Source organism: Rhododendron vialii, chromosome 4a, assembly GCF_030253575.1.
Source record: "Rhododendron vialii isolate Sample 1 chromosome 4a, ASM3025357v1".
Classification (NCBI taxonomy): Eukaryota; Viridiplantae; Streptophyta; class Magnoliopsida; order Ericales; family Ericaceae; genus Rhododendron; species Rhododendron vialii.
In genome coordinates this window covers 17,507,438-17,533,151 of record NC_080560.1, presented here as the reverse complement: position 1 = coordinate 17,533,151, position 25,714 = coordinate 17,507,438, and the positions used below count along the sequence as shown (strand labels likewise).

At 38.3% G+C, this 25,714-nt stretch overlaps 2 protein-coding genes and 1 long non-coding RNA gene across 4 annotated transcripts; all 3 read right to left on the bottom strand.

Annotated features, from left to right (window-relative positions):
• LOC131322248 (protein NRT1/ PTR FAMILY 3.1-like) lies at positions 1 to 8,342 on the bottom strand. Of its 2 annotated transcripts, none has more exons than XM_058353498.1 (6): positions 8,162 to 8,342; positions 6,914 to 7,131; positions 3,340 to 3,899; positions 1,029 to 1,672; positions 325 to 601; positions 1 to 278 (listed from the first exon to the last, which is right to left on the bottom strand). In XM_058353498.1, the coding sequence occupies exons 1-5, from the start codon at positions 8,280 to 8,282 to the stop codon at positions 330 to 332; spliced, it is 1,815 nt and encodes a 604-aa protein (XP_058209481.1). In that variant the 5' UTR covers positions 8,283 to 8,342; the 3' UTR covers positions 1 to 278; positions 325 to 329. The 2 variants fall into 2 exon arrangements, with proteins under 2 accessions (XP_058209481.1, XP_058209482.1); XM_058353499.1 differs by having other exon boundaries at positions 1 to 292; positions 339 to 601.
• Positions 8,343 to 12,594: 4,252 nt separating this feature from the next.
• LOC131322247 (protein NRT1/ PTR FAMILY 3.1-like) lies at positions 12,595 to 24,565 on the bottom strand. The gene is made up of 5 exons (XM_058353497.1): positions 24,452 to 24,565; positions 21,953 to 22,170; positions 16,461 to 17,020; positions 13,520 to 14,163; positions 12,595 to 13,072 (listed from the first exon to the last, which is right to left on the bottom strand). The coding sequence occupies exons 1-5, from the start codon at positions 24,561 to 24,563 to the stop codon at positions 12,780 to 12,782; spliced, it is 1,827 nt and encodes a 608-aa protein (XP_058209480.1). The 5' UTR covers positions 24,564 to 24,565; the 3' UTR covers positions 12,595 to 12,779.
• Positions 14,512 to 15,676, bottom strand: LOC131322249 (uncharacterized). Its single transcript, XR_009198780.1, has 3 exons — positions 15,578 to 15,676; positions 14,990 to 15,479; positions 14,512 to 14,854 (listed from the first exon to the last, which is right to left on the bottom strand). It is a non-coding gene; the product is annotated as an uncharacterized LOC131322249 (long non-coding RNA).
• Positions 24,566 to 25,714: the final 1,149 nt, after the last annotated feature.

Below are 25,714 nucleotides of genomic sequence, written 5' to 3'. Positions count from 1 at the left end.
TTCGAGGCACAATTGACAGGTGTTTATTTTATTCAAAAGGCACGAGGCTAGAACTAAGATAGATATACATATGCTTGTTATCAATCTGACCTGCAAACAGCTTGATTGCAAAAGGACTATATACTTACTTATGTTGTCACTGCTGTGTTCCGTGATCAGCCATAACCATTACACCATAATTTTCTAATATAAGGAGAAAGTAACTTGACCATCACCAGTAATTATTAGCGTCGAATACCATTCCGGCCAGCTTCGTCATTGTTTCATGGTTTTTCAGTAGTCATTACCATTCCATCTTCGTCATTATTTCATGGTTTTTTCAGTTGTCATTACCATTCAGCCATTGATTTAGATGGTGTCTTTTTATCGGTAGGTAACTCCGCAGCTCTTCCTTCCGTTATTCCTTCACTTACCTCTTCCAAGGCCTTGTAAATGTAAAATTTGGTGCATATCAAATAATACATCATATTAACAACTTGCAGTCCAGACACAAACAAGTAGTAGTACTCCAATCTTCCACTGTTGAGGTTTCGATTGGGAATCCAATTCCTCCCTCCCCCTTTTCCCGTGTAGTCGTGAATCAATGATACCATCAGGGTACCTGTAAGGAAACACATACCCATTCTGGTAATTGAACAATATTTTCCTGCTGAAGAAAATCCACGTAAAACAATTTTATTGGTTTTGGTTGCAACGATAAAAACAATAGTACTGGTACTGAGTCTATTGACTGTGTTAGTGATGCTGGTGAGTGGTGGCGACAAAGGTGGTGCGGGTGGCGGTGGTGGCTGTGGTTGAGTGGTAGTTGCGGGGGTGTGGTTGTGGTGATGGTCCAGAAAATATTTCTTCCTCCTTCAAGAAGTGGAAAACATTTGAAGCCAAGATCAACTCATTTTCCGTTGACCAAGTAAAAGTTTTTCCCTTGATTTACCTTTCCCTCCAAAAGGAATCACACATACCTGATAAGATTGTTACGGAAATATGCGTAGATAATTTTGGACATTGATATGAGTACTAGTAAAATGTACCTGCGTAGTTCCCCAGTGCTACTGCTATCCAAAAGAAGGACGTGGAAGTGCTTCTCATGCTCTCTGGCGACTGATCATAAAAGAACTCAATTCGCCCAACATTAACGAAAGCCAAAGCCATCCCATGGATCCAGTACTGAGGAACCAACCAAAACACACTGATTGGGATAATGGCTGTCGGTTTTCCTAACAAGTTGTGATTCGTCGCCACTCCTCTCCGCTTCATCTCCACCATAGCTGCAATAAGGGTACCGAAAACATTGATCGCATACCCTATTCCCATTCTCTGTAGGGTAGTGATTCCGCTAGGAATTCTGGTGAAACGACGGGCAAAAGGGACAAATAGCCGCTCGTATAGTAAGAGGCCAATGAGAATGCTAAGGATTTGGAAGATAGACATGGTGGCTGGAGGTATTTTTAATGAGGGGGAGATGGAACGATCCATGGTGCGAGCCTGTTGAATGCTGAAGCTTCCCTGGTGGGAATAGGCAATGATAGGTAATATTCCAGACGCCCAAATTGGTAGCATTCTGATAATGGACTTCAGTTCTTCTACGCGGTGGACTGTAGAGACCCTCCAAAGATTTGGTGGGTTCGAGTCTGATTTGTCAGCAACGGTTACAATTGCAGCTTTGTCAAACCATCTAGAAGCATGAGCATAAAGACGGTTAACATATTGTACGTAAGATGAACTGTTTCATTCGTGATGCAGAAAGGATGAACTTCATATCTCAAAAAAAAAAAAAAAAAAATTTATGGGTCCAGTAGACGAATGAATTAAACAAATCATATTGTCAGTTTTTTTAAAACTATTTGCCTGTACTTATAAAAGCAGAACTCAGCCATATTGTTCTCTCCAATTTTAGGAAAAATGCTACATGTCACCTTTTATTATATCACTGTTTTGCACCATCCCCTACCTGAATACTCATGATTGGCTCCTTGTTTTCAAATATCAACTAAGTACACCGCGAAGCAAAATAATATCATGGCACATACCCCAGTGTAATAAAACTGCAAAAGTAATCTGGTATGTATAGCGATGCTCTCAATTTTCTACTTGAATTTCTTTTGTACGGTGAAAAAGTTTGTATGGTACTAATATTAGGGAAGGTATGTCATACCCGAAACACAAGAGCAACGCATTAAACTCCCTCCTCCACTTCCATTGCTTTCCAACTAAGCTTTCATATGTGACACAAAAGCAGACCAAAACTCATCAGTTAGAACAGTGCCAACTGATACACAACCTCAACAACCAATCTGCCACTAACCAACAACAGACCCGAATTACTTCCTTCCTATATAGTGTTTGTACATAGATACCTTAACCCCCCATCCTCGCAAAAGCATAATCATGCCTATATATCTTTTACTCACTCCAGCCTTCTTGGTATGGAAGCACCATAGTCCTGCAATATTGAATAGGAAATCGTTCATAGTAACTGAGAGGCCAGCAAACTTCTCTTTTCCCCAAAACACTGCACGGAGTTTAATCTGATCAGGAAACTCATCATCCCATTGAACTTTTAAATTTGTTTTAATAAAATACCCATTTGTTGATATCCACAAGGTCGATATCACTGCCAAAAAAAAAAGGTTACCAAATTTCCTTTTACAGATGTTATATCTCAAAGATTCCAGGAGACACCCTGGACAGGCCTCAGCCACCATTGCACCATGGAACAAGGCACAATCTTCCAAAAAATGTTGCAGAAAAGTAGATAATCGACAACAGATTCTCTTCTGTGCCATGTAACACTTCACAGGATCCAGGCAGACTAAATCCATTGTCAAGACAATACCCTAGTAGCAACTTTCGCCAGCAGAAGAACAGAACCTATGGTGGCACAACATTCTTCCACACAACCCTCACAAAAGCCTTATTCCCAAATTTCTTTAACCCGGCAATCAACAAGTTAACTGCGAATAATCCAACTTTTTATCCAGACCCAATTCATCACACTGCCATTCAAGCCACTCCCTTGGAAATACCAACTTCCTCTCAGAGCAGTCACCTCTATAATTCCCATGGCCAGACAACACTCATTAAGAAAACCAAACACTAGTGGTATATAGGTATTCAATGGATTTGACCATTTAAACTTTCGTTTCTTATACCACATTTAATTACTTACCACCATGATCTTGTAGATAAGCTCAAACTATTGTAGAGAGCCACAACTTGATTAGGATTATTCTCAACAATTGCCATACAGAGATTTGTTAAATAACTTGATGATTTATTGGTAACTAAGATAATTTACTATTAATAGTAGGTTTTGGTGGAAAAATATGAAAAGCAACTTACTTGTACTGGTTGGTGTGGAGAAGCCTTCCATTAGAAGAAATGGTCGCATCAAGTTCTTTATTTTGGTACAAGAGTCCTGAATCTGCTGGTGCAATTGCTTTCCTCTTATGCAGAGCAGCAGCAATAACCTGAGCCAATCTAACCAACGGACTCCCTTCTGGCTTCTGTTTCTTATAATATGGAGATCCAATAATGAAGACTATAATCGATAAAGCCATGGCAATAGTAGGAATTCCAAGGCCCCAACCCCAACCCACATGGTCTTGAACGTAGAAAACAAATGTCAGAGCCAATAGCCCTGCTGTTTCGAGAGAGAAAAAGTACCAGTTGAAGAAATTCCAACTCCGAGACTCTACTTCGTTCTTGCTCATGCCGAGTTGATCCGCGGCAAAGGTAACTACGCAGGGTCTGATTCCTCCCAATCCCAGAGAAGTGAGGAGAAGAGAGGTGTAAAGGACCCATAGCTGTAAGTCAGAGGCTTCCTTGCAGTTCTCTTGAGTTGGGCAGTGTGGGGGCCGTAGCCCTGGTAGAATTGCTGATAAGATGAGGCTAGCCAACCCCTGCGGCAAATGTTGTACTATTTCAAATTTTTCTGAAAGATATCTCATGTTGATGCTGAATGAAAGAGATTTTGCTACTATGAAATGGGAAGAAAAGTTCACGTTACAACCATTGAACCCAATTCCCGAACTATATACGCTCACATTTCATCAGCATTTCTTGAACTCTGATTATTTGTCTATGTTATTTTTGCTCGACTAGATTAACGTGCATCAATAAGACCCTCGCCTCTCCTTTGTGCTTAGGCGCCAACAACCATTGGCGCTTTGTTGTGTCAGTCACCTTTCGTAACTATGATGCTTACGAATGGACGTTTAGGTCTAGTAACTTTCATTGTTGTCGAATGCTGGAAGAAAAAAAAAAAAATTAAACGGACATGTGAGAATTTGGTCATTCAAGGTTGCGATCAATAGGTAGGCCTCCATGTTGAATTTTTGGCTCTGCCACTACAGATCACCATGGCACCACCGTCCCATAATCCAACTCGCAATCCTATAAGCGCGCAATCCCTATGAAAAACCAGACACACCGCTCGTCTCCACCTCTATAACCATCTCGATTACCAAGTTCAACCGCAACTATGTCATAAATCATAATCTTCCTCTTCTCCCCCATTACCCCTTTTTATAGGTGATCAAAAGCCTATCTATGTGTAAACAAACACCAATTTTATTTTTCCAAAGTTAGATTAATACGATGGGTCCACGAAAAATCAGTTTCAACACACAACCTCAACCTCGAAAACCAACCTCACGGGAATAGACAACTAGGATTAGGATAAAGCGGAAGGTCTAACTAGAATGCATAATTCATAGAAGGTGGGCTAAGAAATAGAAATACAGCAACCCTATACGAAAACCCAATTCAAAACACACACACACACACCAAAAAAAAAACCCCAAAGCTAATTAAGCACTACAATCAAATGTCAATTTAACAATAATGCAGAATGTGGTGTAGTGGTTGCATTTGATGTAGTTCCGGCTGGTTTTTGTGGTTATGACTGCATGGTTTTGAATTAGTTTATGTGTGTGTGTGTGTCTTGAATTGCGTCGATGGCTGGTGATTGGGTTGCGGGTGTGTAATTCGTGGTGATTTCAATGGCGATGGGTGGTACTTCTCTCTGCAAAGCAAGTGCACCAAGACTAGGCAAAAATTGAGTCAAACATGCTAGTGAACAGTACACATTTTTCCTATAGCTACTCATATCTTTTTCTTTTTCTTTTCTTGGGTCAAAGCTACTCATATCTTTTTCAATACTACACCTATACTATCTATTTTACCTATTCTATATTAAAATTATACTTTCTTTCATTTTCTTTTTCTTCTTCTCCTTTCACTATTCTTGTTGGAGAGAGAGAAAGAGGGGCCAGGGATGAATTTTGAGGAGAGAGAAAATAAAATAAAATATATAGATAGTGAATAGTTGTTAGATAAATTTATCTAAGCACGGGAGCAAAATCTACTTTACTCAAAAGAGGCTATTGCTAACCTACTGCAATGCTGATTTTGGATTTTTGCCTAGATAAAATACTTAAGATGCTCTTTTACCTAATCTATTGGAATCTATTGGAATGGTGGGGGTTTTGGTGGGATCAGCTACTCCACCTGTCCATTTTGAGGATCTGCCATGGGCTCGCAAACATAATTTTGAAATTTTTTAAGGCGTTCATCTCCTATTGGTTAGGAAAGGCTGCAAACGAACCAAGCTTTTCATGTGTAGCTTAAGGCTCGGCTTGTTATGCGCTCAACACTGCTCGTTAATAAACGAGCCAAGTTCAGAGTTTGAAGTTTGTTTGGCGAACTAAGCTCGAGTTAGCTGTAACTCGGATCGTTGATAAAAACTCGGCTCAGCTCGTTTATAGAGTCTCTTTTAGTAAACAAATTAGGGCTCAAACACCTAATACTAAACGAATTGAGCTCGAGCTCGATTATTTGGGCTTCACTCGAGCTCGCCCAAAATAGTTTTGAAGGAGTTAAGGTCCAACACTTTAAAGCTCAATTTGGCTCAGCGCGTTTACAGCCCTACCAACAACTAACAATTAAAGAAGCATGAACAAATTACATTTCTTTTTATTATTCATTTTAAGGAGAAATGTAACTTGTTCATATATCGATTTGCATCCGATCAAATTATAGTATTTTTCACTAATATGTTCCTATTTTACTGACTTTGTAAGATGTAGTAACAATTTGAAGGATGGGTTAAGTGGAGTATCATAAATATTTAAGGAAGAAGTACTGATGCAACTGTGAAGCATTGTGAGCTATCCTGAATTTGGTACAGTACGTGCTACTCAGATCGATCGATTCTCTGTACCATAACACATTGACATGAGGTTTTAATGTAATTAATTTTGGGTATGTGGTGGTGGAATGGCTCGGTGCACCACGTGACGGCCCGCAAAGACATTTTACTATTTGTAGGAGTTCGTCACAAGACTACTCACGTAGATGATTACTTTGTTTTCAAGAAAACGCATTGCATCAATAATTATTTTGAGAATTAATTGTCTATTCCTTTTAGATAACAATGTAATCTGATTGTGTACGCTATCTAGCTACATGGAACCAACATTAACTTGATTATTTTTACAATTGATATCGTTAGAGAGCCTTGCAAAGTGAATGATTTAAATCACACGATCCGTATTCAATATGAAGTTATATACCAATACATCACTGCTACCACTATACACACGTACATAAGCTCTTGCACACACATATCACGTTCCTGATGTTTCAAATTTAAGATATTTATTTCCATTTTTTTCTTTATTAGTTTGGGATTCAAACTCCTGTAATGAACGGTATATCGCAAAAGTACTAAAACAAAACAAAAATATTATTAGTTTCGAAAAGACAAGTTTTTCTCTGGCAACCACCAAATATTGTTTCACGAAGTTGGATTTCGAGAAAAAAATTGAAGTTCGATTTAAATTTATCTTAGCACTTTGTCGGAGCGCAGGCAATGTATTGGGAAACCAGTGAGAGAGGGAAGACAGAGAGGTACCAAAACATAGAGACTGGAACCGGCAATGATCATCCAGAAGCGGCCGGAAAAAGAGTCAGCAATGAGAGCGCCGACGAGGGGAGTGAAGCCAGCAAGTCCATTAAAATTGGTGAGGATGTTGGATGCCTTCACCAGCGGCAAGTTCAGCTCTAGTGTTAGGTACGTTATCATGTTCCCATGGAACCCCTCCGTCGCGAATTTTTCGGAGATTTCATTTGCTGTGTCAAGTACAAGTTATACACAATTAAATTAAACAGAGTAGTATTGCCTAGCTAGCTATTAAACATGTTCTAGCTCTTCTTACATTTTCATTTTATTTTCAAACTTATGTATTTACGAAAACTTGCTAGCTATTAAACATGTTCTAGCTCTTCTTACATTTTCATTTTATTTTCAAATTTATGTATTTACGAAAACTGGGAATATTCAAGAATTTAATTAGGACATTCTCACTCGGTCACAGAATTAATTTCATATTTTACATAAATCACGGTTTGCGCAAATCATTTCACATCCTTTGCTACTCGGAGACAACAACAGATACTATCTGGAAACTGAAAATTGGTTCAAAAACTTTGAAACTAGAGCAACATAAACACTCCTTTGAACGAACAAGAACTAGTTTCGTTAATTCTCCCTCTGTCCCGGTTCGTTTGCCAATTGCCCCTCGTTCTATCCTGACGGAATATAAATTGGTCATGCTTTTTCAGTATTTGAATAACTCAGATGTCCTAACTAGTTTGCATGCACGTTGACTAATCCTTATAATCAATCCCACCGCCCACTTGCGGGGGTTCCAGTTAATTAAAACCCGAGCTATGGATTGATTCCAAAGGAGTTAATAGCACGTCAGAGATTTTGAATCTAGGGGCTTATGAGAGAGTAAACTCTTGAGTTTCAGGCCTTGACTACTAGGCCAACCCATTGGGGTAACATGTTTTCCAATGATAACAATTCTTTTTATGTGCACTATGAACTTTGTTAAATAGAAGAACAGTATAAAATTACGAGATATAAACAGTTGAAAAATTGCATGAACATGAACTTTCAAAAAAGACACCATGGGATGCAAGAACTAGTTTTTATTAACAAATTAAAACCAAATTATGCTCACCTTCCCGAATAAAAATTTGAAAATTAGACGACGAATTTAATTAATACTCTCAGCAAAACAAGTTTTCAATCTTGTCCACGGGAAAAAATGAGAAGGGAAAAAGTTCAAAGAAGCAAGTTCAAATTAAGTCTTACAAATAATGAATGGAAGTGTTTTGACTCCTCCAAGTTCCTTCTCCTCCAGCAGCTTCTTCTTCTTCTTCTCAATCTCTCGCCTCCCCTCCTCATTTACAGGGATGTTTTCTTCCAACTCCATCTTCTACGTCCTATCAAGACTTGAGCAGTACTTGATGTATATATAGTACTCCATCCGTTTGAGAAACATCTGTTTCTTCTCGAGTATACACATCTGTTTCTTCTTATTTAATTTTGTTTCTAACCATTACCCTACTTTTTTCTCCGATCATTACCCTATTTTTTCAATTATTACTTTCTCATCTCTCTCTATCTCTCTCCAATCATTACCCATTTCTTCAATCATTACTCTATTTCTCTCTCTACTCACTACCAAAACTAAACTAAACTGAACTCTCAACCAAACACTACCATTATCATTACATCTTTGATCTTTTATATCAACTTTTACCTTTACTTTCCAATATTATTCTTTACTTTTACCCATTAACTTTGCAATATGATAAAATCATAATTGTACAAACTTTTACGCATTAGTTTTCAAAATAGATACTTATTATAGGACAATCCAAAATGAACTATTGAACTCTTATTTGGGAAAGGAGGGAGTACTATTGTAGCTTCTGATATCAGCCTTGAGATATTTTGCATTCATTCTATTAGATTTCTTGGAAGGTTCTAAGTTCCAATCTTATATCTCTAGACTATATTAACCAAGCTTGGGTGGTTGAGGTGTGGGATGTGTGATATAGTCTGTAAGGTCCATTTTTAGTGTGTCGATTTCCTTCCGTGTTTTTTACCCTTTTTAATTAATGAAGGTTTTCACGTATATCTTTGTTTTCATCGTTTAATATTGTTTTTTGATTTCTTTTATTTTGCTTGTTGAGTAGATGGCAAAACAGGAAATTCGTAGTCTACCACTCTCTCTCAGGCGCATCTCGAATGCACATAAAGGTATTAATCGACGAGGTGAGGCAATTGACTCGGGCGGAGAATCGACCACGTCAGGTGAGACCATCCATTGAAAAAAATATTAATGTTGTGAGATTCTTGTTCTCTGCGTTGTTCCTATGTAAGCAAGTTGCATCACTTATATATTTATTTATATATGGTTGGTAGTAAATAGATGGTTTGTTTATTTGTAGGATTTGGAAGGACATGGAATAAGTCTGAGGGAAAAAGCAACACCATTGACAAAAGCGAAAAAAAGGCATTGTTTTCCACCGTTCCTTTTTTTTTTTTTGTTCCAACGGAAATGATTGTGTTTCCCTATCCATCAAACTAAAAGAGCCAATACCACCGATGGTGGTAGCCTTGATGGCCAAAGCCACCATCATTCCCAAGCAAGACTCTGGTTCGAGTCTTGTCAGTGGCAAGGAAATGAGAGATTTGTTCTCTTGTCATCCTGTACCTATGTGGTGCTGTGGTGACGGCCTGTCCTCACAGACAGTAGCTATGTCTTGAACCAGACATTCCACAGCGGGTAGGGAGCCCCTGTGGTCACGCCCAAGGGGTTGCCACGCTGGTCGCCCCCTCCCACCCCTTCTATGGCTTGAACCAGACATTCTACAGCGGGTGGGGAGCCCCAATGGTCACGCCTAAGGGAGGTTATGCTGGTCGCCCCCTCCCACCCTTTTTCTCAGTCAAAAAAAAAAAACTAAAAGAGCCAAATTCCATAAAGATGGCAATTATTGACGACTCGGAGTGTGAATTCGAGCCGTCAATTTTCTTTCATGGACATTTTCATGTTTTTAGGGGGGTCATGTGATCCCTTTATGCCTACACTGGATCCGCCTCTGAAAATGACGTATACCTACACCTTAGATTACATCAAATACAGCGTCTAATTTGTGTTTTTTCCCATTCCTACAATCTAAGCCCTTGCAGAATGAAACGGTCCAAACGGACACAAGATTCTTACCTTCCTAGTGTAGATACATGTGAGAAAAATGGTCACAGAGCAAATGTTAGTATCTGGAGAAAAAAAGAAAAGAAAAGAAAAGAAAACAGAACTTAAGAGGGACACCCATAAGATATTTGACATATTCATAATTAAGCTTGCAAAGGTAAGAGCGGCGTTTTTCCTCTTTTAACCGCATTGAGCAAACCTAATTCCAGACAAATGAGTTTAATTAGTGGGCACATAGAAGATGCTTTCTAACTTTTGTTAACAGCTTGACTTAAAAAGTACCATTGTGAGAGTTGTGGGCGAGGTCCAATCTGCATTTACAGGAGGTAAAAAGCTACTACAAGACATTTTAATTGCTAACGAATTGGTGGATTGCTTAGAAACAAAATGGGGAAATAGTTTTGATCATGCAGTTCTGGTTTTGAAAAAGCATACGATCATTTGATTGGAACTTTCTTTTCAAGTTGGAGCAGAAGATGGATCGCAAGGATGTCATCCGGTGTGCCCATTGTTTCGCTAAACGGGCTTTTGACAAATTTCGATCAGCATTCAGTGACAAGAGACCATCACCTGTTCCAGAGAGCTTATGCTGATTTTTATATTCCTCTGTAGCTATTTGGCTGTGTTGTATTAGATTGACAATATTTTCTTTTTCTTTTCTTTTGAGAGGAAAAGCAAGAACTTCATTGTATGAAATAACACAACCAAAGAGCTTGGGTGTTTGTGCTGGTAAATGGAAATGGGTCACTTACTAATGAATTCAAAATGCACAAATGTGTTAGGTCAGGGGATCCTTATCCATTTTTTGTTCATAATTGGAGCAGAAGGGCTTAACTGGTTATCCCGAAAGGGTTGTCCAACAAGGGGGGATTAGAGGCTTCTAGTTGGAAGAATGGGAGTGATGCTTAACTCATTTGTAGTTTGCTGATAACGAAGCAATTTTTTGTGAAGCCAAATGAAGTAACAACTATTGAGATGCTACTAAGATGTGTTGAAGTGATGTCAGGGCCTAGAACAAATTTTTTCAAGACTATAGTGTGTGATATTGTAGTACATGAGGGACGACTTGGAAGCTTTGCCCCGCCAGGTTCTAAGATGTAAAGCTCAAAAACTGCCAATTAAGTACTTCCATATGAAAACCAGTTATAGACAAAGTTGAATGCGTGTTAACTTCATGTGTGGGAGGAAGGTTGATTCTGGTCAATTCTGTTCTATAGCATTTCTGTTTATATGCTTGGCTTAAAATGCAAGTGCATATAGAACAGTGAAGCACAACGGTCAATAGGTGGTGCCAGCATCTTTAGTGAATTTACTGCAGAGGTAGAAGAGCTGGACATATATATCAAAGAAGAAGGTGATCTCGGATTGCATTCCATTTGTTCTCATGTGCACTGTTTGGAACAAGAGGAATTGATTGTGTGTTTCAGAATGAGAGTCTCAAACGGGAGGAGGTCGCAGAACTTACATAGATCAGATTAGGGTTTTGGGTGAAAATGAAGTGGAGATCAAATGCCCACAATGTGAATGACTTCATTTCCTGGCTTTTACAGTTGGTGTCTAACCAACTGTTGACGTATGGAAAGGACTAGGGAGACTTCTACATGGAAAGAATTGAGAAAATATAATGAACAGTTAGTACGAAAATGATGAGACAATCTACATTAAGGCCCCGTTTGATAACCATATTAGGCCTTGGGATTGGACTACCAATCCCATGGGTTTAACAATAACTTGTTTGGTAACCAAAAAGAGGTGTGGACTATTAGTCCCGTAGGCATATAAATCCCCTCATTAGGGGTATTACCAATACCTTGGGGCCTAGTTTGATAATAGTAATAGATAGATGAGATTCGTAAAGAGATGAGATTAGGATTGTGATTGGATTGATAATGAGTATGTTTGTTTGGGATGAGATTCGACGATGAGATTATTAATATTATGTTTGTTTGACATGTGATTAGATGATGGGATTGGATTGATAGAAGAGATTGATAATGAGAAGGGATTGATAATGAGAAGAGGTTGAGTTGGGATTACCAATACCATCTCCAAGAAGGTATTCCTAATACCCCCTAATGGCCGGCTTGGATATCCCAATGGACTAATAGTCCAGACCTTTTTTTGTTACCAAACAAAGTATTAATACTCTCATGGGATTAGTAGTCCCATCCCAACCTTCAAACCCATTATCAAACGGGGCCCAGACTTGGTATTAATAATTCAATCCCCTCCTTGCCAATGCACAAATACGAAAATAGCCTTCACCAATTTCATCATCTTACCAATCTTATCCCATGTGAAGGGCAACAACGGAAATGTATAATATCAATCCAATCCTATCTCATGTGAAACAAACATGATATTAATAATCTCATTTCAAATAAACATACTCATCACCAATCCCATCTCCTTATCAATCCCTTTTCATTACCAATCCCAATCCCATCTCCTTACGAATCCCAACCATCTATCACTGTTATCAAACGGGGCCTAAGAAAATCCATTTTTTGACCAAGAAAAATTAGTAGCATCTAGAAATAATTAATATCCATTTCATTTTCCAATTTTTTCTTCACATATCCAATATCTAAATATATCATGGCAAATTTTCCAAAAAGTGGTCAGCAAAAATTGATATCAGCCATACACCGATTACACCTCAATCCTGATATCAGGAGAAAGTAATTTGACTAAAACACACTGAACTCTTTACTTCATTGTTTCTCCATTGTCATGACCATCACCCATTGACCCAGATGGGGTTCTATTTGTAGTTAACTCTGCATCTCCTGCTTCCATTCCACCTTCACTTACCTCTTCCAAGGCCTTATATGCATAAAATTTGGTGCATATCATATAGTATATCAGATTAGCTAGCTGCAGTCCAGACACAAACAAGTAGTAGTACTCCAATCTTCCATTGTTGAGGTTCCGATTTGGAATCCAGTTTTTCCCTCCCCCTTTCCCGGTGTACTCATGAATCAACGATACCATCAGGGTACCTGTTAAGAACCACACACCCATGTTGTCAATTAACACGCTCTGATTGTTTTGGGATATAACATTTTCCCCCAATGACAATCCAGCTTACAGCTTTTTGTCGCAACCCTAAAAAAAATGATAGTGGTAGTGAATACAGCAGTGATGGCGGTGGGCTGCGGTGACAAAAGTAGGGCGAGGTGGTAGTTGTGGTGGTGTGGTGCTGATCTGGAGAACATTTTCTATCACTAAAAACTGGAAACCATTTTAAGACAAAATCAACTGATTTTCTGTTGGCTAGGGAAAACATTTTCCCTTAATTTGACCTTTTCCATTGCACCAAATACTAGAAGATATGTTTCAGGAAACATTTTAGCTAAAATAAAATGCAAGTACATGATAAGATTGTTACCAAAACATGCAAAGCACATTTTACAGAGACTATTAGGGCATGGTACTAGCAAACGTACCGGTGTAATTCCCCAAAGCTATTGCTATCCAAAAGAAGGACGCAGAAGTGCTTCTCATGCTCTCTGGTGCCTGGTCATAAAAGAACTCTATTCGCCCAACAGTAATTAAAGCCAAAGCCGTCCCCTGGATCCAGTACTGAGGAACCAACCAAAACACACTTATTGGAATAACAGCAGCCGGATTTCCTATCAAGTCGTGATTGGCCGCCACACCTCTCCGCTTGATCTCCACCAGAGCTGCAGCAAGGGTACCGAAAATGCTGATCGCATAACCCATTCCAATTCTCTGTAGGGACGTGATCCCGTTAGGCTTTTTGGTGAAACGGCGAGCGAAGGGGACGAATAGCCGCTCGTACAGTAAGAGGCCAATGAGAATGCTAATGATTTCGAAGCTAGACATAGTGGCTGGGGGGATTTTAAAGGAGGGGGAAAGGGAACGATCCATGGTGCGAGCCTGTTGGATGCTGAAGCTTTCCTGGTGGGAATAGGCGGTGATGGGTAAGATTCCAGATGCCCAAATGGGTAGCATTCGGACAATGGACTTTAGTTCTTCAACCCGGTGGACAGTGGAGAGCCTCCATAGATTGGGTGGGTTCGAGGATGGGTTATCAGTATCTGCTACTACTGCAGCTTTGTCAAACCACCTACAAACATGTGGACAAACAGGGTTAATAAATCGTATGTAGGGTTCCTGGTGTGTTTGGATTGCAGAAATTATGACCTCCATCAAAACTGCCTATTAAACTTCTCAAGCTTTGTTGTGGACCCCTTAGACGTGCGATTTAAACAAATAACAGAGTTCTGTAGGTTGTCTATGCATACTTGTAAAGTTATAAGCGCAAAACTCTGTGATCTCACTCTCTATAAAGTATAGAACAGTGTCATATGTCCCCAGTATTTCGTATCACCACCTGCTCAGATACTCGTGTGACTGGATCCTTGCTGTCTCAAGATAACTATGAAGACCTTGGTTAAGTCGGATTATATCTTACTTTACCTAAATATATATATATATGTACCTCTTGCTACATACCCTGGTGCTTGTTTTTATAAAAACGGCAGTTCATAAGGTAAGGGTCTTTACGTAATGGGTTTTTGAAGGTCCAACACAGTTACTGGTGAAAACAACGGCGTTACGAAAACTCTCGTGTGTATCGGCTGCTACGGCCGTTACTTATTGCGTAACGGTCCGTAATGGCCGTTACACCTCATTATAGGACCGTTACGCCTACATAACAGAGGGAAAATCTTTTCTTCTTTTTTTTTTTGGTTCCTTTCTCAAACCTCCATGTGATCCTACAGTGTATTCTTTGCAACTTTATGAAATTCTTCTGCCTTCACGAAAATGGGTATTTTGAGAATCACACTACCTTCACTAAAATGGGTATTTTGAGAATAACGATAGAGCAACAGCAACTTTATGAAATTCTTCTGCCTTCACGAAAATGGGTATTTTGAGAATCACACTACCTTCACTAAAATGGGTATTTTGAGAATCACACTATCGTTATTTTGACTTGGTTCAGAGAGACTAAGGGGGAAAAAAAAAAACTTCAATTTCGCTCGTAAAACAGAACATTTGATCAAATCTTTCTTAAAACTCCTTCTAAAAGTCAAATATTGCCTAAAAACATTCAATTTAGTCATAAGTAAGGTTAGAGCATGTGTATCAATGAATTTTTAACATTTGCTAGTGCTTGAAAAAAATCCAAGAGTGCGTTCTACGATTTTCGTTACACATTGACTGATACTCCCGATATCCATTACTCACGACCGTTACACTGACCAATACCGTGATTTAAAAGTATACCCTGGTGAAATATAGCAGTAAAACAAACATATGACAAAGGGGTTGCTTTACTGTGTGAGTGGCAATCCGGCTTCTACTCAAGAGTGTGATGCATGCTCCCGCATCAATCCAACTTCTACTCAGAGTTATCACAACTATAATTACCAACACCTGCCTATATAGTATAAAACATTGTTACACAAGGCAGGGGTGGGGGAGGATGCAAGGCAACTTCTACTCAGAGTTATCACAACTATAATTACCAACACCTGCCTATATAGTATAAAACATTGTTACACAAGGCAGGGGTGGGGGAGGATGCAAGGGAGCGGAGGATCATAGAAGCTCCTCGCTTGGGAGCGCCGGTGAGATCTTTGGGGAATACTACAAAAATGTACTTATGTAACCCAAGTAGATAATAATTCGTAATTTATGTCAACTATAGTTATTGTTTTAGTGAATATAGGTAAAAATTATGTTTATCCTGACTACTTGAGAAAATTTAAAATATTTTTCTATTATCCTATCATTGTGTCATATTTTCTCTTGCATTATATCTTTTACAATTGTTTCTTTTGGGATTTACATACCTAAGAGGTTCTATGCCAGTGGGAGCGGGCTACTTTCTCGATGGAAGTGAGGTTCCAGGGAGACTTAGGAGCTTGTGAGCGAGGTTTTGAGGTGGATTCGCCACACATATAGGAGGTTCATGCAACTAACGAACCAACATTATATAGGAGGTTCTTGCAACTAACGAACCAACATTATATAGGAGGTTCTTGCAACTAACGAACCAACATTATGTCTCTTCCCATGACCAGACACTCCAACCAAACACGTGTAAAGTATAATTATGGTGTTTGCAGTGAGATTTAACGCATAAACTACGGTGTCTTGTACCATAGCAAATTACCACCATCTTTCTTTTTTTTTGATAAGCACACATTTCATTTAAACTCCCAAACAAATATACAAGCTACACAGGGACATACCCCTGGCTATACGCAAGGTCTCCAACCTACCCCAGAACAAGCTATAACCAGCACAACCTATGCAAAGGAAATGGATAATAGAGACAGTGCAACTTTATGGCTAATAGAGATCATTACCATTTATTCTAAGTTCTAGTGCTAAATATGAAAGGCAACTTACTTGAACTGGTTGGTGTGGAGAAGCCTTCCATTGGAAGAAATAGCTGCATCAAGTTCGTCATTTTCGTACAACACTCCCGAATCCGCTGGTGCAACTTCTTTCCTCTTACGCAGAGCAGCACCAATAACCTGAGCCAATCTAATTAATGGACTCCCTTCTGGCTTCTGTTTCTTATAATAAGAAGATCCAATGATAAAGACTGTGATTGATAAGGCCATGGCAAGAGCAGGAATTCCAAGACCCCAACCCCAACCCACATGCTCTTGGACATATACCACAAACGTTAGAGCAGCTAGTGATGCTAATTCCAGACAGAAGAAGTACCAGTTGAAGAAATTCCAGTTCCGAGACTCCATTTCTTTCTTGCTCATGCCGAGTTGGTCTGCAGCAAAGGTAACTATGCAAGGCCTGAGTCCGCCCAATCCAAGGGAAGTGAGGAGAAGAGAGGTGTAGAGGACCCATAGCTGTAACTTAGAGGCTTCCTTGCAGTTCTCTTGAGCAGGGCAATGCAGGGGACGGAGCCCGGGTAGGATTGCAGATAGGATGATGCTAACCAATCCCTGTGGTAAGAGCTACATTTTTCATCAATATTTTCTTAAAGATATATCATGCCGATCCATGCGAAAAAGATTACACTGCAATGCAATGGGATGAAAAGTTCAAATTGGAACCATTAAACCCATTTTCCAAAGTTTACATACTGACATTTTCATCAGCTATTCTTGGACAGTTCTATATTCAACTTTGGTTATTTGTCTGTGCTATTTTTTCTTGACTAGGTGCGCAACATTTCAATAAGGCCAATACCTCGCGTTGTGTCTAGGCCCCAACAGACCATTGGGCTTTATTGCGCATATCGCCTATAATAACTATCATTCTTCCTCAGGAAACACTTTTAAAACCAGTCACCCTTTTGTCCCCAACTTTATTACCACATTCAACCTCCAGCACTGCAATCTTAGTGACATAATCCTTCAAAATGCCCTGCACTCTTGCTTTAAATCCTCGCTCTCACAGGTTTTAGAAGTTTCAAATGTGTTTCAAAGACACCTTCACACTAGCGCGTGCGAATTTTGTGACTAATACAGCAACGCATCTTAATCTTCATCCTAACCCATCTTTCTAATAAAGGACAAACACCTATCTATGTGAAAACATAACACTAATGTTGGCACACAAATTTCATCTAAAATTTGATGCATTACGTCAAATTAACAATGTTGGGCTTGCGGACTAAAAGGTATATAAAGAGCCTAAATGCATGTTGACCCAGCGAGCCCGCGAATCAACAAACACATGTTGGCCCGACAAGCCTAATGAGTATATGAGCTGGCAGAAGAAGTAGCAGGACTACAAATCAGTTGAACCATGTAAGCCCATATCTCGCAGGGCCTACAAATCAAATATTCGGTTGAACCATATAGGCCCGCATTTCACAGGGCCTACAAACCAAATATGGGTTCACGTAGTCTCAAATCAGGTAGTACGTAGAGTCCAAGAAACACTTCCGTGGAAGCAGAAGAATATTCCAAGGTGGATGCCATTTGATGCAACCAACATTCAAAATTTGAAGAGACTAAGAAGATATGATATCATCCTATCCTCTAGCAACAACTATTCAAATTCAAAAGAATTATTTGGCGGCCAAGTATCTGATTAAGGAAGCCCCTATAAATATAAGGTCCATCATCAAAGGAAGTGACCTCAGACCTCAGACCTCATCTCTCAACTCTTTGCCAGAACTCTCAACTCTTCTCCATCACACTCTCCGCCCAAACATAGAAGCTATACACACCTCTTCTCCTTCAACGTAGAAAATATACAGAGAGAGACATAAAATATACTCCATTCAAGCAAAATCACTACAATCTACAACCACCAAGCAACCTATTTGCTCACTACCACTTGCAATCTTCAGCAAACTTCGAAGATCAGTAAAAGTAAGCATACCAAGTGATAGGTAAAGGGTTCCAATCCCTCTAAATGTATCAAATATTCTCTGTTTTGATGTAATTAAATTGTTCTAGTCTATTTCCCGTTCTTTATTCTTCATTAATCGGAGGTTTTACTTTTATAGTATGTAATTAATGATTTGAAATCCAAATCGGAAATAGGAGCCTACATATAAACAATCAACACTGTTCGCTTAAACAGTGGATATTTGAGATATAGTATATTTGATATATAGAATATTTGAGATATAGATTTCGAAGTGTGGGTAAATTCTACGGTTCAAAATTAATGTCTCCAACTAATGCGGGGAATTCATAGAAGGCTAGTTGGAATTACAGGAACCCTATACGAAAACCCAACACGAATTTCCAGCGTGTAAACCGAATCCACACCCCAATACACCAAAGTTCGACCCCAACCACTCACATAATCGCGTAATTAAAGTTCAAAATCTAATAAAGTCAGAAGTCAATTCAATCTCACAAATCAGACTGCAGCGAGTTACCTCTCCCGGCTGGTTTTTGTGGTGACGGCTAGGTGTTGAAACACATTAAAGTTAAATGCAGGACGCGGTAGGTTAAGAATTAAGTCATCGAACGGTGACCGGTGGCGGCGGTTATGGGTGCAGCACCGCCGCAGTGGGGGTCTGTGGTCAGGGTCGACTCAAGTGCTTCACGGAGAGAGGGCATTTGGGGTAGTTTTAGCTTACCTGGGCTGTTTTGTCCAATTTTGACATTTATGTTTTCATCCTCACTTTTTTTTTAATTCCAAAAGTGTCATTTTTCATTATTTCCGTGATAGCTTAATACCAAATATATGCATTGAATTTTGGGACGGAATCCTAAAGTTGGAGTCCCAATCGTGATTATGGGATATAATTTATTGCACAAAATCCGGCAACAAACAGATCCATATCTCCATTACTGGAGCATGCACCTAATCACGGAATTGATCCCATGACCCACAATCCAACTCCATCATTCTGTGGATCAAAAAAAAAAAAATACTCCATCATTCTCGCCATCCTCCTGTCCACAAATCATACAAACGTGTTCTATCACCGTCTCTGCCCACCCGCCAAGACCCATTTCGAATCCTCCATAGTTGTGCAGTATAACAGAAAACGATGGAGAAGAAGACAATACAACCAGTTTCCATTATTTCGACATTCGGTGAAGAAAATCAACGCATGCACTTCACCCCACAGTCCAATTGGGGATCTATAGGAAATCCTCAACTCACAAGGAATCTCCTTCTCGCCAATCAACCATCCTTCATCGTCGATGAAGCCGACAAAAATCTCCCTCCGGTACTGCCGATGGCCGGCCTCCATGACTGGTTCTATTCCAATTTGTAGGTTTTCTGAATTTACAATTTCGTGGTTTAGAATTTCATGGTTAAGGATGTCATGGTTTATTTAGGATTTTATGGTTTATTTAAGTAAATTGACTTGTATTTACTATTTCAATGTTTATTTATGTATTTCATGGTTTATAAACCATGATTTCATAGTATATTTTATTCATCCTTTTTTCGATTAAATCATGGTGTATATATTCTGTTTAGTTTCATGAAATTATGGCTTGGATTTGTATTTTTTAAAATAAAATCATGGTGTATTCATGATAAACATGGTCGATTTGATTATCCACCATATTTCAAAAAATATGTTCATGGTAATTTTGTAGAAAAAATTATTTTTTACGAAATTGGTCGAATCATATTCACTTAAGTTTGGAATATTATATAACAAATTTACAAAAATTCACGAAATTCACAAAATTAAGGAGAGAATAATGGTTTATAGAATATATCCATGAAGGATTTGAAAAAATTGAGAATTCAAAATTTTTCTCATTCCTATCCATTAATGATCCCATGATTTTAGGTGACTGTAATTACTACAATCCAATAATTTAGGAAGGAAATATATACAGACATATATATATATATATATATATCTTATTAAAATGGTAAAGTAGGTAATTCACTATCTAAAATGATGAAAACATAACTGTTTAAAAAATGATGGATGAATACTTACGTAGAATGAGATCTGAGGATGGATATTTAAAAACTCCTTTATGGAGAAGTAGTTTTTTATGTGTGCAATATAGATCTTGTTTGATAGATCTATAAGAGATTTTTGAACCGGGCAAAAAAAAAAGTCAAAAAATTATTTTTGTAAATACATTATTTCTTAAATTTAAAAATTATAAATAAGTACTTACTATTTTTTAATAACTCTTAGCGGAACAGGACTTACAACTGGTGCACACCACAGCCATCGCCAAATAGAGAGTAGCCATTTTAGAGAAGCAAATCTGTTTATCCCTTCTTTCCTATGTTCCCTCGGGTCAGGTCTCGTATTCCTATGTTCCCTCGGGTCAGGTCTCGTATAATTAATTTATTCTTGGTCAATAATATGTGTCTTCTATTCTTGCCTCATAAATTTCTCACATGAAAAAAATGGATACGAAGGAATCTGCTGAGCATGTGACACCATTTTTTTTTTCTTTCTAATAATGCTACATACACAAAAATTCATCACAATCAGTCACAACTGTGTGCTCAGTAGAGTCACATGGCTTTTAAGTAGTATTGGTCCCGACATTTGGATTGTCCTAGCCCAACCTCATATTTTGTTGCTCATTTACAATTAAGTCATACAAAATAAAAAAATATAAAGTACAAAAAAATTAAAATTACATTGTTATTTTAGCTTGAATAACATAAAAAAATCAACATCAAAATGTATACTCCGATTATAGTGTTTTATAATTAGCACGATGCAATTCTAAAAATCGAACTCAATCCACCTGGAATTTTAAAAGCTTGCATGACCACCGCACCAAAGGTAATTGCCTGTGCTTGTATGGGAAACTTTTTTGAATATATATGTTACTTAAATTTTTTTTTTTTGTTGTTTTTTCAGCCCGGAGTTGCCCAAAACCGAAGGCTTGGGAGCTTACCCTGAGGCCGACCCTGCTTTTAAGTGTGTTGAGTGAGTAGTAATTGTAGATGGTTGTGGTAAATCTTTGTTTACAAATTGAAAGCCAACACTGAAAGGGGGATGTTGAGTGAAAGTAACGGTTCAAGGGACACCCAAAAAAACACCTAAAAAAACACCCCAAATTTCAAACTTATAGTTCCCGATCAAATTTTTATGATCCGAACTGTTCAATGTGTGCAGAATGTGATTTTAAGAGTGCCCGCGAAAAATTAACAAAAAAAATGATCGGAAAAGGCTTGATTTGAGCAGTTTTATTTGAACCGTTCAATAAAAAACTGTTTGAAACTGTTCGGATCAAGCCCTTTCCGGTCATTTTTTTTGCTGATTTCTCGTGGGTACCCTTAAAATCACGTTCTGATCACATTGAGCGGCTCGGATCATCAAAATTTGATCGGGAACTATGAGATGTTTTTTTAGGTATTTTTTTGGGTGTCTTCGGAACCGCCCCGATATATATATATATATATATATATATATATATATATATGTAAAGGGAGCCGGAGAGGAAAGAGAGTTAGATATATACCAATTCATAGAGAATCGAACTGGCAATGATGGTCAAAAATCGACCGGCAAAAGAGTCGGCAATGAGAGCGCCGACGAGGGGAGTGAAAGCAGCAAACCCTTTAAAATTGGTGAGGATGTTGGATGCCTTCACCAGCGGCAAGTTCAGCTCCTGTGTTAGGTACGTTATCATATTCCCATGAAACCCCACTGTTGCAAATCTCTCTGAGATTTCATTTGCTGTCAAATACGTTACCCCAAATTAGTTACTATGTGTGATTTTGCACTTTTTGCAATACATAGGAATAAAAAAAAGAGAACCAACAATCACTAGCCTGTTCGTTTTGAAATTTTGGATTTTGGATTTTAATCATTGCCCTATTTCTTTCAAATTATTAGTCTCATTTTTCTCTCTATGTCTCTCCAATCATTACCCTTTATTTTCAATCATTACTTTATTTTTCTCTACACTCATTAGAGCAAGTACATCAGATTCTGTATTTCTTAATTTTTAGGTGAAAAATAGAGAGGAAAATCTTGAAAAGAGTCTTACAGCAGCTTAGGTATTACCCCAGGTATCATACATTTTCTAAAAAACCTCGGCACTTTTAGTGATGAATTGTTAAAAAGGTAAAGAATAAAAAAATGTTTATTTAGCCTCTTGCAGTACTTTGCACCCCCTATCTCTCTCTCTCTCTCTACTTTATGCGGGTGACAACTATGTAAAGTAATATTTTTATCAAATAGAGATAAAATACCTACCATTGTTGTAGAGGTGAGGAAAGAAATGTTAGGTAAAATACATGAGACAAAATTTTGAATAGCTATTTTACATTTTAATGGTGTACATGCTCTTACCTACAAATCCAAATCCAAAATCCCAAAATGAACGGGGTCAATCTTCTACTCCTTTAAAATAATTAATATTGTCTCACCTAAATAAAACCTATTTTTATTGAGATAAAAGTGTTTTGACTACCTGTTGACAAATCTTTGAAATGGACGGCTGGAATATTTTATGTCGAATTCATGGTGAGGCTAATAACGAAACTGCACCCTACGATATTGAAAAAAATTGGTGATTGTTTTTATAAAACAGGTGTTCGGATCAGTTTAATTACTCATGCCGGACTAATCATGGGATACATTTTACTGTCCATTAGTGAGGGCTTAATTAAAGTCGGAGCAGAATCCGTATGGACCGACTTCAAAGAAAGTTTATACAACGCATATGGAAGATGAAAAACCAATATTCGTTTCGTCTTCATATTCATGGACCGTATTAAGTAACCGCAACTTCCCATCTATACCGACTTCCATCAGGCTTTTGAAGTCAAATATCTTCCTCTGTATTTGCTTTCGAAAAAAGTTTCAATAGATAGCGTAAGCCAAAACAAAATAAATTTTTTTTAGCCCATATCCTCCAGAAGTTTTTGGATGGCGGGCAGATACCACACATGTGAAACTCCGTTGGCGATTTCAACCATCCAAATGTATTTTCGATGATCCAGATTTTAGAGAGAGAAAAAAAGGAGAGTGGTTGGGGGGGGGGGGGGGTGGGGAGAGAGAGAGAGAATAATTATGAACCGTCCAAAACAGGTTTGGACGGTTGGGATCGCCGACGGATACTGTCACGTGGTACCCGCTCGGCACCCAAAAATTTCTCCACATCCTTGGGCATTCCAAACAGGAAAAAGCAAATCCCCAAAAGTTTGTAAGTTCTGTGTGCGCGTAGGTCTAATTTGTTGGGGAATACCCACAAAGTTTACATCACATTGCATGGACCCAATATAGATTGAATGATCCATGTCTATTTAAAAGACTAAATATTGTAAGTGGTGAGTTATTCAATTGTATATTAACGTGCAACTATTTTTTTTATTTATCCGATGTGAGACTAATCTTTCACACATGTTCCCAACATTAACTTGATTAAAGAAGAACAAGAAATCGACTCGTGTTTAGCATCCTCCCAAGGTTGTTGGTCTCGGCCTGCGACGTAGAAGTTTGCTCTTTCCTAAGGTCTTATGTTCAATTCTCCTTACCGATAACTTTTGGAGTGACCTTACCTTATGCATAAACGTGTGAAAAAACTATGGTAGAGATTGTACAAATTAGTCATTAACCCAAAAAAAGGGAAGAAAAAAAAAAAACTCGTTTTTCATCTTTCTTTCTTGGGAATGTCTACTTTTTAATTAAGTCTGAAGTTTCAAGAACTCATGCATTTATTACAAGAAAATGAGCCTTCCATCGTGCATTTCCAAGGCATCGTCAAAAACATCAAAACAGGGCTGAACAAAAAATTGCTAGTAATTCATTACGTTAAAACAGAAAATACAACATTATTACTATTAGGAGAAAAACTTTCTTAACAACGGAGCTGTGAATAGTTGTTTATGGAGCCAATTGTGACCGTCCAAAAGTGTCTTGAACGGTCCGGTTTTTGCCATAAAAAACTTGTTCACGGTTCTCTCTATTATTAGTAACAAAGCCTCAAAGTACCAAATTCAGAGAGACTCACCGATAATGAATGGAAGTGTTTTGACTCCTCCGAGTTCCCTTTTCTTCTTCTGCTTAATCCCAATATTCCTTTCCTCCTCTTCGTTGACACTCATGTTTCTCTCCTGCTCCATCTTCTTCTTCTCAATTAATGCCAGATTGTATCACTACCCAAAATAGACTTATGCCTCAACTATATATGGATCGGATCAGGGGCACGCAAAACTAGAAATTTATGACTAGAGGGACCAAAAATGCAACAGTAGCAATATAGCATAGACTAGCAAAGAAAAAACCTTTTTTTTTTCCGGAAAAATCGCACAAAAGAATAAGAAACTAGAAAGTACAGTGTGAAAATCATTTAGCGGAGAATTTAGTTTTCGGTGAGAATTGTGATAAAACAAGAGTCAAGTTCTGACTTCATTAATTACTTGCATGTGATGTTGAGATTCACCTAATCTTCATTCTTCAATCCTATCAAGACTTGAACGGTTAATGGTTAGATGTATTTATTTTCAGGCTGGTACAATACCGGAATGAGAAATGCTAGGTGCAAAGAAAATACCCTTAAAGTGTATATGAACGGTTCAGATGCACTGCACACAGGGCTGATTCTGAGATTTTGGAAGCCAAAGAAAATCTTCGAAAGTAAGACCCTTGATAATTGTAAACGAAAATAAAATAAAAGTCGATAAATGAACTTTAATTTCAAAACCAAATACATGTATTCAAGGCAGAAAACCCCACAAAAAATAAAATACACCACACTAGTCCTGTTCGTTGTTATTCTTCTTTCTTCATTGTATTTGTTTGTAATGGGAAGTACTCAATGTACTAGCGTTTAAGGGGAAAAAAAAGATGCATCCATGCACCCACCACACCTTCCTGTTCTTTGTTATTCTTCTTTCTTCATTCTATTTGTTTGTAATGGGAAGTACTCAGAGTACTAGCGTTTAAGGCAAAAAAGAAGAAGATGTATTCATGCACCCATCACACTGAATAATTTTGAAGGGCCTTAGAGATTTTGGCTATCCTATGACCTTTTGTTATTCCTCCTTTTTGTTTTTTTCTTGCGTTCCGTGTTCCATTTTTCTCGGCCATTGGGCCTTAAGTGTAAAATGTCTTCTTGGATTTAAAATTGGGCCCTAAATTAACTCATATATAATAGGTCTTACAAATAAGTGGGGGCCTTGCTTTTTTGACAGTTTTGGGGGGCTAAAGGCCCACGCCTTTTGGGCCTTAGCCCAGAGCCAGCAATGACTGCACAATGAATCTGAACCGTTCA